Source organism: Argiope bruennichi, chromosome 7, assembly GCF_947563725.1.
Source record: "Argiope bruennichi chromosome 7, qqArgBrue1.1, whole genome shotgun sequence".
Lineage (NCBI taxonomy): Eukaryota > Metazoa > Arthropoda > Arachnida > Araneae > Araneidae > Argiope > Argiope bruennichi.
In genome coordinates, this window is record NC_079157.1 from 57,703,998 (window position 1) to 57,719,872 (window position 15,875).

The 15,875-nt window shown below is 27.3% G+C and overlaps 1 protein-coding gene across 2 annotated transcripts in view; it reads right to left on the minus strand.

Moving 5' to 3' along the window:
- The window catches only part of LOC129976165 (apoptosis-resistant E3 ubiquitin protein ligase 1-like), a 44,928-nt gene that overhangs the window by 28,085 nt on the left and 968 nt on the right, over positions 1-15,875 (minus strand). For both annotated transcript variants that reach the window (XM_056089595.1, XM_056089594.1), the window contains exons 2-3: positions 11,360-11,564; positions 8,193-8,367 (exon numbers count right to left, since the gene is read on the minus strand). In XM_056089595.1, coding sequence (XP_055945570.1) covers positions 8,193-8,367; positions 11,360-11,564 — 380 coding nt within the window. The remainder of the gene's footprint in view (positions 1-8,192; positions 8,368-11,359; positions 11,565-15,875) is intronic.

The window sequence follows — 15,875 nt, forward strand, 5'->3', positions numbered from 1 at the left end:
GAAATTGCAATCAAATGTAAATAACGATCAATGAACAGTCGACAGAGCCTAACTAAGGCAGGACATACGGGGCAGTTGCCCCGCCCCCACATCAGAGGCGGGCCCTCAAATCGAATAGAAAGTTTATTTTACGCTTCCTTCTTTAATAAACTTTTTTTTAAACAAAATATTAGTATAGTGTAAAATCCGTCAGTTTTATGTTAGCTTCTTCATTAATCTATCGTGTGAACATAAAATATCTATATTTCGTAAATCCATGGCTTTCTAGGGCGAAATTCAGCTAGACGATGGACAAATTTGGCCCATCAAAAGCCTGTATTTTTACATATCGCAAAATGCGATATGTTTACAAAAATACGGGCTTCTGATTGGCTTAACTGAGCCATCGCAATTGCGAAAATTTAGCTGGATTCCGCTCTAATATCAGCAAGAATAGGAATTTTTCACAGATAGATGACCTAGTTAACGATCAGAAAACTGCAATTCGAAAACTTGTGAAAAGTTATCAAACTGCACTTTTATACTTTTTTTTTGGCTTTGATATTTTTTTTATATGAAAGTATGAAAAAAAAATTCAAGAACAATGTTCCACATTCAACTGATACTTGATTTGAATAAGTTAAATGCATAACTCTTTGAAACAAAATGAAGGCATAAAATTAAATAACCAGAAAATAATGGGAAAAAAAATAAAAAAAATTTAGGCCCCTTAAAAGTGGTCTCACTATGCTTATTTGGTAAGCTGGCCCTAACAGTGTCAAATTTATGAATTTTTAATAAATGCAGTATCAGAAACTTTCCTACAACATCAAACTGTGTATTTTGGAATTGGTTGAATATTGTATAATTGTGAGCAATTAACTTATTTTTATAAGTGAATAATTATTTGACAATTAATTATTTGAAGAATACTTTTTAATGCTGTTTATGAAATAATAAACATTGTTTTAGTGATTATGACATGGAATGTTACAAGATCTCCAAATAAGCCTCACATATATGTGATAAATGATCAATCTAAAAATGACAGTTTATCTGAACTTTAATACTATTTAAATAATTATTATACAAATAAATTACAGTTAAGAAGTTCAAAAGCATCTTCTAGGCTGGAATATAAATGCAGAAAAATTGTACAATATAAAATTATTTTATTTTATTCTTATATATATATATATATATATATATATATATAAAGAGAGAGGAATGGCTGTGCAGGAAGGGCTGTGGGCACAGTGGCTAGTCCTAAAAATCATTGAATTAATTAAAAATGCTATAATAACAAATTTTAACGATTATCCTTATATTATATTTTTTTTAAAGCAACCATCATTAATATCATTCCCAAATTACAAGATGACATTTAATCTGTCAATGATAATGAGTGAAGCATAAATCTCAATTAAATTATCATAGAATTTATGTTAAAAAAAAACTAAGACTAAAATAACTGCACAGTAAAATTAACAATCAAATCACAAGAAGTTCCATCTTTTCATTTTTTCTTCAAAGAAAAATAAATGAAAAATTGTGGAAGATCATTTTAAGAATCTCTTTATAGATTGTAAAATAAAATGCTAGTGTGTGCATATAAAATGTTAGCCTATGTGGCACTTTGTGCCTAATGGCAACAGTCAGTTAACAATTGACTATCCGAACCTTTCAGACTGCTTCATTGAACATTTTTCCAGTTTTACAATTCAATGCTTTGTTAATTAATGAAGAATTTTTCTAATTATTAGATACTCTTTGGATAGATTTAATCAAAAACTTTATTCACTCAGAGAAAAAAAGATGTAGAAAGAATAAGAAACAGATGTCATACAAAGTTTACTCAAGCATGAACACAAGCTTAGTCAAGGGCAAATGAATAATCAATACAACTTACCTATGGAAATAGATGATGATATACTTCCAGAACAATTATTTATTAAAAACGATTTCTGCATGATTTTAAAATTCAAAACTTATCATTTTAATTATATCGATTTCATTTCTGTACAATGTTTTCTTTATTTTTAATAATTTTTTTTAAAAATATAAAACTTAATTTGCAACAGTTAATGACATTCAAATTCATCCATCAAAATATACAAATGTACGCTTTTGCTAATGTTAAAATTAAGACTGAAAAAATATTTCATTTGCACATTTATTCTGAAGTAGAACTTTCATCATTTTTGTTTCATCATATATACACTTTTTAATTTACACGTGTTATTTGATTTATTCAGCTAAATTAATGTTTTTAAATTTTATCAAAAACAACAAGGTGGAATTAAAAAAAAAAAATATGCAAATTAATATTTCAGCAGCCTAAAAAAATCAGTAATATGGGTGAACAATCTGGTTGCCATAAGCAACTAGAATTTTATATTAGACACAATCAATATTAAATTAAATTTACTATCATATTATGTATCATTTTAAAGATTTCTGTATTTCAAGAATTAAAAAATATTTAAAATATAGTAAAATATAAACAAAATAAAGTTTATCAATGCAAGACCCCAAAAATAAATAAAAAGCAGAAAAAAAATTGAAAATAACACTATTGACTTTTAAAGTATATTCCAGTTGAAACTTATTTAGAAATCTGAGAATATATATGTTATCTTGCAGGAAAAATAAATATAATCATTTTAATCACATTAATGAAAACTTAACTTTCTAAAATCAGGATTCTGAGCATCTGTAAAATGTAATAACTAAATGAACATTAAAATTTACTGAACAAAATGAGCCCCCTAATAATTAAGACTTTACACTTAAATAATGCTTTAATAATAAACTTTTTTACTTTGGAAAAAAATTAATAAATTTCTTAATGTATAATCCCATAATAGTAGTATCAAAATAAAATAACATGCAGGCCTTTGACAAATATTGAAAATCAGACCCTTTTTTCAGTAGGGTAGACAGTGTCAGAGCAAATGTGACATCTTAGGTCAAGGCTCTTAGCATTTGACTAATTCTTCCAATACATAATCTCATCACTGATTGTGAATTAAAAATTGAAATAATACAACAACATATTAAATCAACATATAATTGCTTAGTTTGATTACTAAATCCTTTTTTTAGGAATATTAGGTACATCAAAATATCTAATTACGTATTATTTTTTTTCCTGAAAAATATGTCACTATTTTTTAAATATTTACTACGTCCTCTCTTCTATGTAACATGTACCATTTTCAAACATGTAAAGTTTCTGAAATTTACACTTTCTAAAATTTACTTTTGATTTAATTAAGATATTTTAATATTTTTAACTTAATTATATAAACTTTCTTCCTGAGTTTAATAGATGAAAAAAAAAAAAAATCATGTTCATCCCCACTATTCTGTTTATATATTTGGAATCGAAACTAACCTAACAATTTGAAATAGTAAAATTATGCATATTTTTCTATTTCAAAACAGAATTTGGCATGTCTATGTATAGAAGTTCCAGTTTCATTTTTTTTTTTTTTTGAAGTCATCAGTATAAACTTCAAAAATGAAGGTTATATTTAAGGCCATGAAAATAAATAATAATAATAAAAAAGACTATTTAACATATAATATTCCAATCTTCTGCTAGTATAACTTAGAATATCATTTATTTTAAATAACTCAGATGTGTAATCACAGTATGTATATATATATATATATATATATTCAAAATAAAACAAAATACACAAATATTAGCAAAAATGCTTGACATCCAAAATTCTTTGTCAGGCATTAAAGCCATGTTATTTTAATTGTCTTAGTTAAATTCTGGTTATCGTGAAAAGCTATCGCTACAAAGGGCGTTGCGATTATTAGCAGAAGGGTTGATTTTTATGACTGAACTGAAATATATCAATCATATAGGAGAAAGACAGCTGGAAGTGAAGGAAGAAGGTTGAGTTTTCTTGGCTCTTACTTTTGGATTACCTTTTGGTGCAGCTTAGGTTTCTCTGGTTGTTCAGTTTCTTTCTTTCTTTATGATGTGGTTGTCAGAGTAATCATTCCCTTGTTTCCGCGGTCTTCCTTTGTTAGAGGAAATTTAGAAGGGGATGTGTTCCTTTTTTGTTTTTTTCTGGTGTTCGAAGCCATTTTTCCCTGGGGGTGAAGTGGTAGTGGCATTATGTATTTTTTTTCTTTTAGAGACTTAAAGGTAAGTCTTCTATGTTTAAGATTATTTGTTTTTGATAAATATTTTGTTCCCGTCTGATAGATTCCAGCCATTGTATTTGTCGGGTATGATGAAGTGTAAATCCGATAACCCTGTGTATGAGAGCTGTTGCAAAGATAAAAGGATCAAATATACATTGACAAATGAGTTCCCAATTGTTGACAAAGCTAAAATACACTTCAAAGAGGCTGTTCTATCGTTAAATTAGAACAGCCTCTTAGACAATAAGACAGGCTCATCCCCGTGGATTAAGCCAAATGGCATTAACGCTAAATTTGGACAAATCACTCAAAGTGACGATACATTTTTTCTAAAGAAACATAAAAAAATTAATTAAAATTAAGCGAATTTTGTCACGAGTTTTCCAAACGCTTGTGTACTGATACGAACATCGTCACCAGATGTATTATTCGCGATGTTGACACTGAAATGAACAATGCAGATATCAACAACGAACTCTCTTTTCAAAATATCACTGCAGCTAGAATTGAGAGGTCTAAAAAGAGGGTAACATCAAATCTCATTCCAATTGTGCTATTCGAAGAAATAGGCAAATCAAACCGCAAAGAAATAAAGCTTGGCCGTATTATATTTAAAGTTTCAAGATTTATTGAGAACCCCAAAGTGTGCTATAAGTGTCTCAAATTTGGGCATACATAACTTTGTTCTGAAAACAACAAAAGATGTAAAAATTGTGGGGGTACACAAGCTGAGAATTATGTTCTACCCACTGAATGTTTTCGTTGTGAAGAGGCGCATGACGTACTACTCGACAGAAAAAGAAATCATTAACTTGGTCAGAGACAAGGACATCTCTTTCCAGGAAGCAAGGAGATTAGTGGCATCGCCAACTTTCGCGCAAAAAGTCAAGAGCAATCCGCCAGTTCATACTCTTGAAAGCCCCAACAAACAAGCTTCGGACCTGAAATCAACCCTTCAAGAACTAACAAAGCTGATTACTGGTCTTATTCCCAAAGGGGAATGAAATTTTAAAACTTCAGGAAGTAAACCGCCAATGCGTGGCTAGTAACATGAAAATTCAAAACAACTGTGACAAAAAAGTGGAGGAAAATAATACTCTTCGCAACATAATTGAAAATCAACAAGCGACTATAGACTCTTTAAATAATAAAATAGCATTGCTCGAATCCAATTTTGGTAACAGCCCGTCTCATAGCCCAGGTCTTGTTCATCAAAGTTCCCTTGCTGAAATAAATAATCTCAGTGGGGAAGAAGAGATTTTGGACATAGGACAAGTCCCTTGGTTTCCCTCTCCCCTTTTCCTTTATATATCTTTTTTTTTTCTTCTCGAAAGTATTTTATTCAATGGAATGTCCGAGGGATCAAAAGTAAGATCCCTTGGCTGTTCCTTTTTCTCTTACCCAGTGTCTGGTATTGCAGGAATCTTGGCTGAGTGCATCGGACCCTTTTTCACTTCAAGAAATTTTTCGTATTGAAAGGCAAAATTCGACTAGAAGCAGCCTTATTACGGCTGTTTGTCAGGATATTCCGGCACAGCTTATCGCTCTCTCCCTTCCTCCATCGGATGTGGAGGTCTTGGCATTCAAGATTTTTCCCAACCAGGGATATTAACCTCAATTCACCTTGTGGCAAGTTTGAAGCTTTTTGGCTGGATTCTTTTGCATCTCAGATTACTCCTCCTTTCATGATTTCAATTCTGATTCTTTAAAACTATGCTCTTTTTTGACACTGGTATATACTCTCGCTCATGTGGGAATTGCAGAAAACGAGTGGGCAGACTCCTCTGCCAAACCGGCGATAATCTGTGACTGGATTTCGCCTTCGTCAGATCGGTAAGTTACAAAGCTATTCGACAAAAGCAAAACAAAGAATTCAAAAATTCTACATACTATGAAAATTACAGGTGGCTGAAAAATTTTAACTTGAAAACAATCAACTTCTCTAGGTGAAACGAGGTATTGATTTTCGACTAATTTCTAGAACTCTTCCAGTTAATGAGATTCTTTATAAATGTGGATTAATCAATTCTCCTAATTGTATCCACTGCAAGATTCCAGAAACCTTTGAACATGCTGCTCTTTCTTGTCCTTTATATGAAGCAGAAGAGACTCTTTACGTGCAAAGTTAGGCTGCATCCCGCTTTCATTTGATTGTATTTGTGACTTTCCTTATGAAGGTCTTCTTAAGATGAAGGCCATTTTGGCTTTTTTGGTGGCATCAGATAGAGTTTAAGTAATTTTTGTCATATTCGTGAATTTTGTTTATAGGTAACTCGGCACCTTGGTGACATCAGATACAGTTTAAGCAACTTTTGTGGTATTCGTGAATTTTAATTATTGTTAACCCGGCAAAAGCTAAGAACAACAATTCTGGAGCATACGCCGGAGAACACACATTCATTCCTTCCTGCTTATCATATACATGAATCCTTCTAAAGGGACAGTCCTATAGTACCAATAAAAGTATACACATACGGTTAATATGTCTTCTAAATTTCAAAAATATTAAATGGAATCCTTCATCTTTAGCTTTCAAAAGAAAGAAAATCATGAGATTAAGTATTTGATGGAACAACGAAAATGGTCAAAATTTCAGGACAATAATGAATCTGTTGTTGGAAATCAGGCAAAAAAATGTTTAAAAAAAATTATCAAACTTATGCATAAGTATTAAACATAATTAATTACAAATATTAAACATAATTAATAATAAATAATAATTTAAGAGACATTTTTTTTAAATGGTGTAAAATTTAATCCTGTGCAACAACATTTTTGGAAATTATCACAGGAAAATACAAAAATTCAGCTTATTTTCATTTCAAGCAGTTTCTTTCTAAAATGAATACAAAATAATTATATTAATTTTAAAAAGCAGTAGCAAATTTTATTTTATGAAAAAACAGATTCTGACAAAAAAATTGCAATGGTCCATTCTTTAATAAAAATTAAATAATATTATGTATGTTTTAATAAATGGAAAAACAATTTTTTCCCCCCATTTGCAACAATCAGCTTCTACCAACGCCTCAGGTACTTCTACAAAAGAAATTCCGGAAAAGAAACAATCTGAGTTTACAGATACCATATTAGAAATTTAGATCAGTATGGATGCAAATTTTATAATCTTTTTTTGCAATAACACTTCATTATGTAGGATATATTAAGAGGAAGAACAGAAAGCAACATTTTAATTTTTAACTGTATTAAAATATATATGTAAATATTTTGCATTTGACACAGAAAAACGATATCTTATTTTATACAACTATCACTTGTAATGATAAAAATAATGGAAGTATTGTTTGGATGTGGAAGACGGGAAGGACAAAAAAAGTGCAGTTCCATAACAGACATAAAAAAAAAAAAAAAAAAAAATGCATCAAATACATAATATTTGATTTCATAAAGTTGGCTATCTTAAGAACAATGATAGAAATTAAATGGGCTTGTAATTAATATATATCATATTATTTTTAAAAACATGCCAAAAAAAAACATGTCTTTATTTAAATTTAGAAACTATACTTAAAATAAGAGTAAATGAATCAGGACTTTTAGTAAGCACTTTCACTTTTTAGCTACTTTCTTATTCTTTAAAAAAAAATTATATTTTGGTAAATATTCATTCTCTTATCTGTAAGTCATTATTGCTAGATTAGAATCTTGATCAAATTTGAATGCATTTTCATATTTACCTGAAAATACAACCTAAAGTTTTAGAAATCTGATATATTTGCATATTTTAGATAACATATCTTCTACTCAAGACATGAAAAATTTTATGAAACGTTTCAATTTTTTAATAGCAATAATTACAAGTAGATAAATGAATACATGAACAATGTATGGTTTTGGATTTCAAGAAATTCACCACTACCTTCAATTTTATTAATCAGTTGATAAGATACACACTTTGTATCAATCCATTTGTTAAATTTTCAATAAAAATAGCAATTGTAATTACTTTGAAAAATCTTCACTTTTTATAAATGTGATATCTTTATTATATAATTCATATGTAAAATCATGCTGTTAATACTTACATTTTTTGCGAATCAAGAAGATCTTTCTTTCTTAGCCAATGATGAAAAATAAGATCATGCTTGATTTTGTTTACTGTTTTGTAAATATCTGCAGCAACATCAATATTTGGATATTTTTTTAAAAAATTGTCATGATCACTCCATACATTGACCAGAGTTATAACTGAATTGCAACCTATTATAAGAGAAATATTTTAAAATCTAACAAAATTAATTATAAATAAATATTCATTAAGACTAAACTCATAGAATACATATATATATATATATGTAACACATCCAAGTAGCATACAAATATTTTATAATAATTGCATAATTGTATACAATATTATGAATACTAAGGAATACCAAATACTGTTCCAAAACATTGTAAAATATGTAACAATGTTTCTGAGATTCTGAATTTTCTAAAATATTATAAAAAGTAAAGTTAAACATAAAAATATTATTTTAATTCAGGATATCATATAACTTGGATTATTATTATTAAAATATACAATAGGGCAATTATTCACCAAGACACTGAATGTTACATCATACTGCACGATACAGTAAAAATGGCATAAATCCTATATTTATTAATGCACATCAGTGTCAGTTTATATCAATCTACATCAATACACATCAAAAATATAATATTTTTACTATAAAGTTTGACATGCTGCTGTCTTTTCAAAACAAGAATAATTCTATTATCCACAAATTATTCTATTGTTTAAACTAGAAATTATTAAATCCTGTACAATTAGATAAACTATGAAAAGAAAGAATGAATATATTACATTTTACAGAGAATTGCTTTCTTTTATTTAATGTTGAAATTTCTTTGTTTAGAAAATAAATCAATACTCAAACTTAAAAAACTGTAAATAATTTTTTAAAAAATATGTTTTTTTAAGCATTTATTTTATACATACATCCTTAATAAGGACAAATTTAAACATATATAGGACAACAAATATAAGCAGAAAGGCAGTACTTTATTGTATATATACCTCACCAGCATATTTTAGTAAACATTACTTTAATGCTCAAAGGACCTTTGTGGCATACTTCAGACATATTACTGTTTTGTTTTTCTTTTACAGCTTTCTCATAGACTTAATTAGCATTCATAGTTTGCTTTTGAACATCAGTCATATTAGTACAACAAGCAACTTCATTTTGTATACAAAATTCAAATGTGGAAGAAATTTTTAAGACCTGGTATCTCATTTTTCTTCAGATGAAAATTCTTCTGTAACTTGGCAGTTTCTTTTGGCACAAATGTTTTCTTAAAATTCAGCACATACAGCAAACATTTTTTTTTTTTTTTTTAGTTATGGCACTAAATTCTGTTACATTCCTGTTACAGAGATTTCTGCATACTTTAAGATAAACTGCAGATTTCTATTTAGACATAAACTCATACTTCAGAGTCTGATTGGCATCAAAAGACCCCGGACTAAGTCTATTTGCTTCACAATTAACAACCAAATTCATGACACTAAAATTCGACTCAAGTTTAAATACATGAAAACAAGACAGCATTTCACATGCCCTTTTTGACACTAGTAGAAAGTGTCCGGATTTTCCAACTTTTATCCACCACTTATCCACTGGCTCCTTCTCCCATGGTTGCTGTAAACTGGCAACAGGATACTTGTGTATCTTCAAGTCATAAGCAACCTTTCTGCAAAAGTTACCAGATCAGGAATACTTTTCATTAATGTTAAGAAAAGGGAATGCTACTGGCAAAAAGAACCAACTGCCGACACAGAGATTGCAACATCAAATTATCCAGGGGCATCTTCTGCAATGTTCGTGAACATTCAACTTATGATTTCAGTACCCTTTTTTTTTTTTCCCGAATTTCTTTATTATATCTAACCTTGATTTTGAGGTTGAGATGGAAAGCCTTTTAACACTCTTCCCATAATACATTTTGTGGAAGGATAATCTTTTTTTTTCTTCTTTTTTTTTGTGTGTGTGTATTAAATTACATTATTTATTTTTGGTTGTCCTTGTTAAAAAAGTGGAAAAAAAGATTAAAAAGGAAAAAAGATTAAAAAAAAAGGGGGGGGGGGGAAGGGATTAAAAAAATTAAAGCATTATATATAAAATATTATCGATTTTTCCTAAAATAATATGATTAAAAAACACAAAATTTGAATATAAAGCACTTTTCTAAAGTTTTAAACTATAATATTCACTTTTGATTATCATTAACACATTGACTGCCGCAAACACGCTTGTGTGTTACAGATAATATGTAATTGTACCAAATCATCTATGTTAGATGACATCTACAGTTAAAAGAGAGCAAAGAAGGGGTAATCTAATTAGATAGATGGCCTGGATATCAGGCATGAATAATAGCAGTGAACGCGTTAATGAATAAGAATTATTATAAATTAGTTACCTTTGGAAAAAGTATATTTGCCACTAATACTATTTTTAGCTCATTTCGATTTTAAATATGATATTCAGCTCTAAAATGAAATATTAGGTGAATAAATATGAATTTGATAGAATGCGTAAAAATCCATTAACTCCAGTCAAATTTTTAAACTTAACTGGAACTTGAATCTTTTTAAAACTGACTATACTAGCAAAATTGGTCCAGTTCCATTTTCAATACTGCCATTCTCAAGGAGATGTAATAAAAGTATTATCAATTAAATAAGTAAAACACACAATCTTCAAGTCAAATAATAAAATTGCAATATTCTAATGCTTTACTTATAAAGTGTTCTTGCAACATATTTAATAATTTTTTCCCCACTGTTCTTCTTAATTACATAAATAAACAAATAAAGCAAACAAGACTGGGCTTTGATACAATCTATGAAGGTTTGTGATTTGTGACACATTTCAATTTGAATATCCCTGTAAATTCTTTTTAACAATCTGATGAAATTTTTGATATTAAATGGAAAAAATGTCAACCCAAGAGTAAGTTATTTGTACTTAAGTTTATAACATTGAAATTATTTATGAATGAGCATTAGAGAATTTTATAAATTAAAAATCAATTTAATTGTTGACATTTAAATCAGATACAGGGCGATTCTTCTAAAATGCTATGCTCATAACAAAGGGTATATTAATATACCAAGATTTATTTGGATGATTACGATATTTGGATAAAAATAAATTTTTATTTTATAAGATATGAATAAACTTACCACTCGAATCAAGATAAGGTTTGTATTTCATCAAATCATACTGAATCAATGTTTTTTTCAACTCTTTTTCTTGATCTACTGAAACATCCGATGATAACTGATATAGCAATAGCAGAGCAGCAATGAAAACCCCAAAGGATATTGAAGTATAATATTGGTTTGCCATAAGTTTGTATTTTACATCAAGCAGCATAAAATAAAACACCTAAAAGAACATAAAAAGTTATTTTTTTCATACTTCTATTTAGCATAAAATTCAATTAAATTATTTAATCATCATGCATAAATATTCATATTAAATCTTACTCTTTCATATGAACTTCTCTAAATACATTTTAAGTATATGTTAACATCATCATGCCACAAAAACCTTTTATTATGATGAAGACTATATTATATTTTCACTTGATAATAGAAATAAAACTAAAGATATGAAAACTATTTTTAGTTAAGCAACATTACTTTCTTTCTTTTCAAATCAGCACTTTTTTTTAGACCTGGCAATTTAATAAACTGATCTGATTATTTATATATCAGGTTGCAGAGAACCTTAAAACATGCTTTGACAAATATAATTTCTCTTTAACTTAAAGATAAAACAGTTTCTCCTATCGTTCCGAATTGCGATATTTTACTGAGTTATACAAGAAAAATTTCCATTAATTGATCATAAATGCTTAACCAAATAATTTTGTTTTTAATTAGCAAGCTTTTTAAAGTCAGTCATTTAGAGCTACATCACACTATTCCATTTTTTCACCCATTCATTTAAATCAATAAATGATGAGCATTCCATGACTATATTCACTCCAAACCTTCGATGAATGACTAGCCATACCAAGTCTCATTTCCACACATCCTATGATTCTTCACCCAATCAATCCAAATGGAAAGATAAAAATAGGCAGTAAGAATATCAAAACAATTTGTATATTCAACTCTCAATCCATCACACACTAATCTGGACTAGTTTTTTTTTTTTTTTTTACAATGAAGATAGATTTGTGAATGCCATCAATCTATTGGCATGGTATAAAATTATGATAAATGTTCAATTTATCATGGAATCTGTTTCATCATTTGTATTTTTGTATCAATTGCATTTTACTTAACAAAGCTATTACTTTTTTTACTAATCAGAATGAAATTTTACTCTACTTAAAAGCAATTAAAGAAGCATTCTAATGGAGCCACATAGTTTTCCGAACAGAAATATCAAAAATAAATCTAAACCTCTCATTTTCATAATAATATCTTTTAATACTGATGACAGAAAGTATTTTGAGAAAATTCCAAAAGTGCCATGCATCAATTTACCAATAAATAAATATTTAATGGGAAAATTTCAATAAATGGCATTTTTCTGTTAGCTGGGCGCAAATGTCACCAATTGTGAACCAAATACGAATTTGGCATAAGAAAGTTGGTGGAATTCTACATTATTTGGTGATTTTTCGTTTTTGTGATTGTGAATCAAACATGGATTTAGAGTAAGAAATTTGGCGGAATTCTACATTATTTGGCATTGGTTTATTTCTACATTATCTCCCGGTTGACAGGAAAAGTACCCACTAAATTGAGATTTTATTTTTCTACAGTTAGTAATTGCAAGAAATCAATCAACTACAAATAGCTATAATAAATAATTTTGTCAGCAGCAAAATCGTTTAAATTAAAATAATTAGGGTTGCACCAAACATAATTGGTCTGCAAATGTCAAATAAGCACTTTATGTAGTGCTTATTTGTTATTAGGATAAAATGGCTTTTGATAAACACTTGAAATAAAATTTTATTGACATAAAAATATAGTAAAAAAAAAATAAATGATGCATATTACTTCTAATTTTTAAAACATGCAAACATTTTGTGCTTTGTTAAACACAATACTCAAAAACATTTATTGAAGAAGTATACATATATTTATGTTATAAAAATTAGCTGCAATGGTAGCGAACTAATATATTAAATACACATACATCATATATACATATACATCATATATATTTTGGTTAGCACTATCATCTTATACTTATAAATAAATTAATTTACTTTTGTAATATATGAAATATTTGAAAGATATAACATAAGAGATATTTTATATAGAAATCTTATGTAGAAATATAAATGATATTTTACTCTAATTACTTATTAACATTAAATTATATTCTATTTTCATACAAATAGTATTCAACCATGTTAACAAAGTTTATAATATACATATAATATCAAATAAGTTTAAATAATTTTAAATAAAATTTTAACATTTGGTTGGAGTTAAATTAAAGAAATTGTATTTTTTTAGCTATGGTTTTAGCAAATTGGTTTATAAGCAAATTTATCAATTTTTATAAAATATCTTCAACAGAAATTATTGCAAAATTTGCCAGTTTCTCTTGATCAAAATTAGATGTGGATAATTAATTTTCAGTTTCGAAAAAAAATCTCACTGCTATAGCTTATTGAAATTCTTAATAAAATGAAAAAAAAAAAAAAAATGCTAACAGAGAAATGAATTAAACTGTTGTTGGCAATATAGCTTAGAGTTTAAATTGGCAATGCTGCATTTCTTTCAAAATTTTGCAAAAACTGCAATTCATGCTTAGATTCTACATTATTTATGTTACTTTGATTGTTATTAATTAATGATTCTTCCAGTTTTTGACATAAATTGAGATGATTTTGTTCAGTGTATTTATTAATATTGGAAATGTTTCACAAAATATAAAAACATCTGAATGAAAAAACAGAAAACCAAACTATTCCTTTCAAGATAATATTGCAACATATAGCATTCTAAAAACATTTAATATTCAGAACATGCCAATGGAACCCTTATCAAATATACATTCTTTGGGAAAGCAGTTTAATTTTTTAAACTTCATTTAATTAAACTGACATATATTAAAATTTTTATATTGAAGAATATTGCTGACAGCATTAATTTTATTTAGTATTCTGTATCATAACATTACTAAACATATAAAATTACATAAAATTTAAAAAAAAAAAAAAAAAAAATTATCTATATCAGCCATACCACATTTAAAACAAATATATCTCTGATTAATCAAATAGATAATGATTTATTTTATTTTGCCTGTTAATCACCTCCCCCTTTAAACTTAGTAAAATTAAGTTTTTTTTTTTTTTTTTTTTTTTACATTTATATATTAACAAAGGTGGTTAAATGTTATTTTACTAGAATAACTGGAACACCAAAAATTTCTGATTTAAATTTGAAAATTCTTATTTATATATTTTTATCAAAATTGTATTTATCCAGCAATTTTATTGCTACGGTGTTATATTTCATAATTATAAGATCAAGGCATAAAAAAAAAAAAAGATTTTACAGAATTGTATGTTAAAAAAATGTTCTGCTGCAAAAGACATCATTATTACCACAGACTATTGATTAAAAAATCAACAAATATAAAAGATAATCAAAAATGATTCAAACATAACTTAAGCAAGAAAGAAATTTTAAACACGAGTTATTTATGAACACTATATTAATATTGCAATTTCAACACCAAACACAAGAATTAAATGTAAGATTTTGTGACACACATGTGTGTATGTATATACTGAATAATAACAAATACATTAAAAATAAAATTAATATAAAGAATAAGTAATAATATAATATATACAATAATAAGTTAGTTTTCATTACATAATACATTTACTCTACAAGAAAATGCAGTATGATAAATACCTGTCTTTTCCCATCCCACCCAAGAAATGAAAAAGGAGTTATAATTCCCTTATAATTAACATTGGGTAATTGTTTTTTTTATGTATAGGAAAAAATATATATCCTTTGATATATATTCTTTAAAATCAGCATTATTTTGTTTTTATCCGTTTTATGCTTATTATCTTTCAACTTTAACTCAGTTCTATATTTTTTTAGTTTCAGATTGTCGAACACATACAAAAAGAAATTCAAAGTGATATCTTAATTAACAATATACATGCATATATTTTAAATAAAGTAAAAAATTTTATTATGTTTATAAGCATATCACATTAAATTTTAATTGACTTTTCATATCTTCCTTTTGTTTCAAAAATTTATAAAATAAACCAATCATTTAAATTATCTATCTGTTTTCTTATGAAACATTCATCATTTAAGCAAGAAAACAGTGATGTAAATAACAACATTTCGCTTTATAAACCCTAGTTCTTCAGAGTACAATAATGAAGTTTGTGGAAACTACTTGATAACTTTCTTCTCAATGATAAACAACATAATTTCTACAAATAAAGAAGAAAATGTACATGTAATTGCATTCTATAGGGCAGATTATTTGATCTACAGCTACTAAATTTGGCACTGGCATATCATGGAAAGAGAGATTGTGCACCTCAGAGTAATTCTTTTAAAAATTGTAATTCATTAAAAATTGTGAGATTTTAGAGTTTTATTACGATAACTCAATAACATTATTCACAAAAATAATTCTTACTGTATTTCAAAATTGAATTTTTTTTTAAATTTACAATTT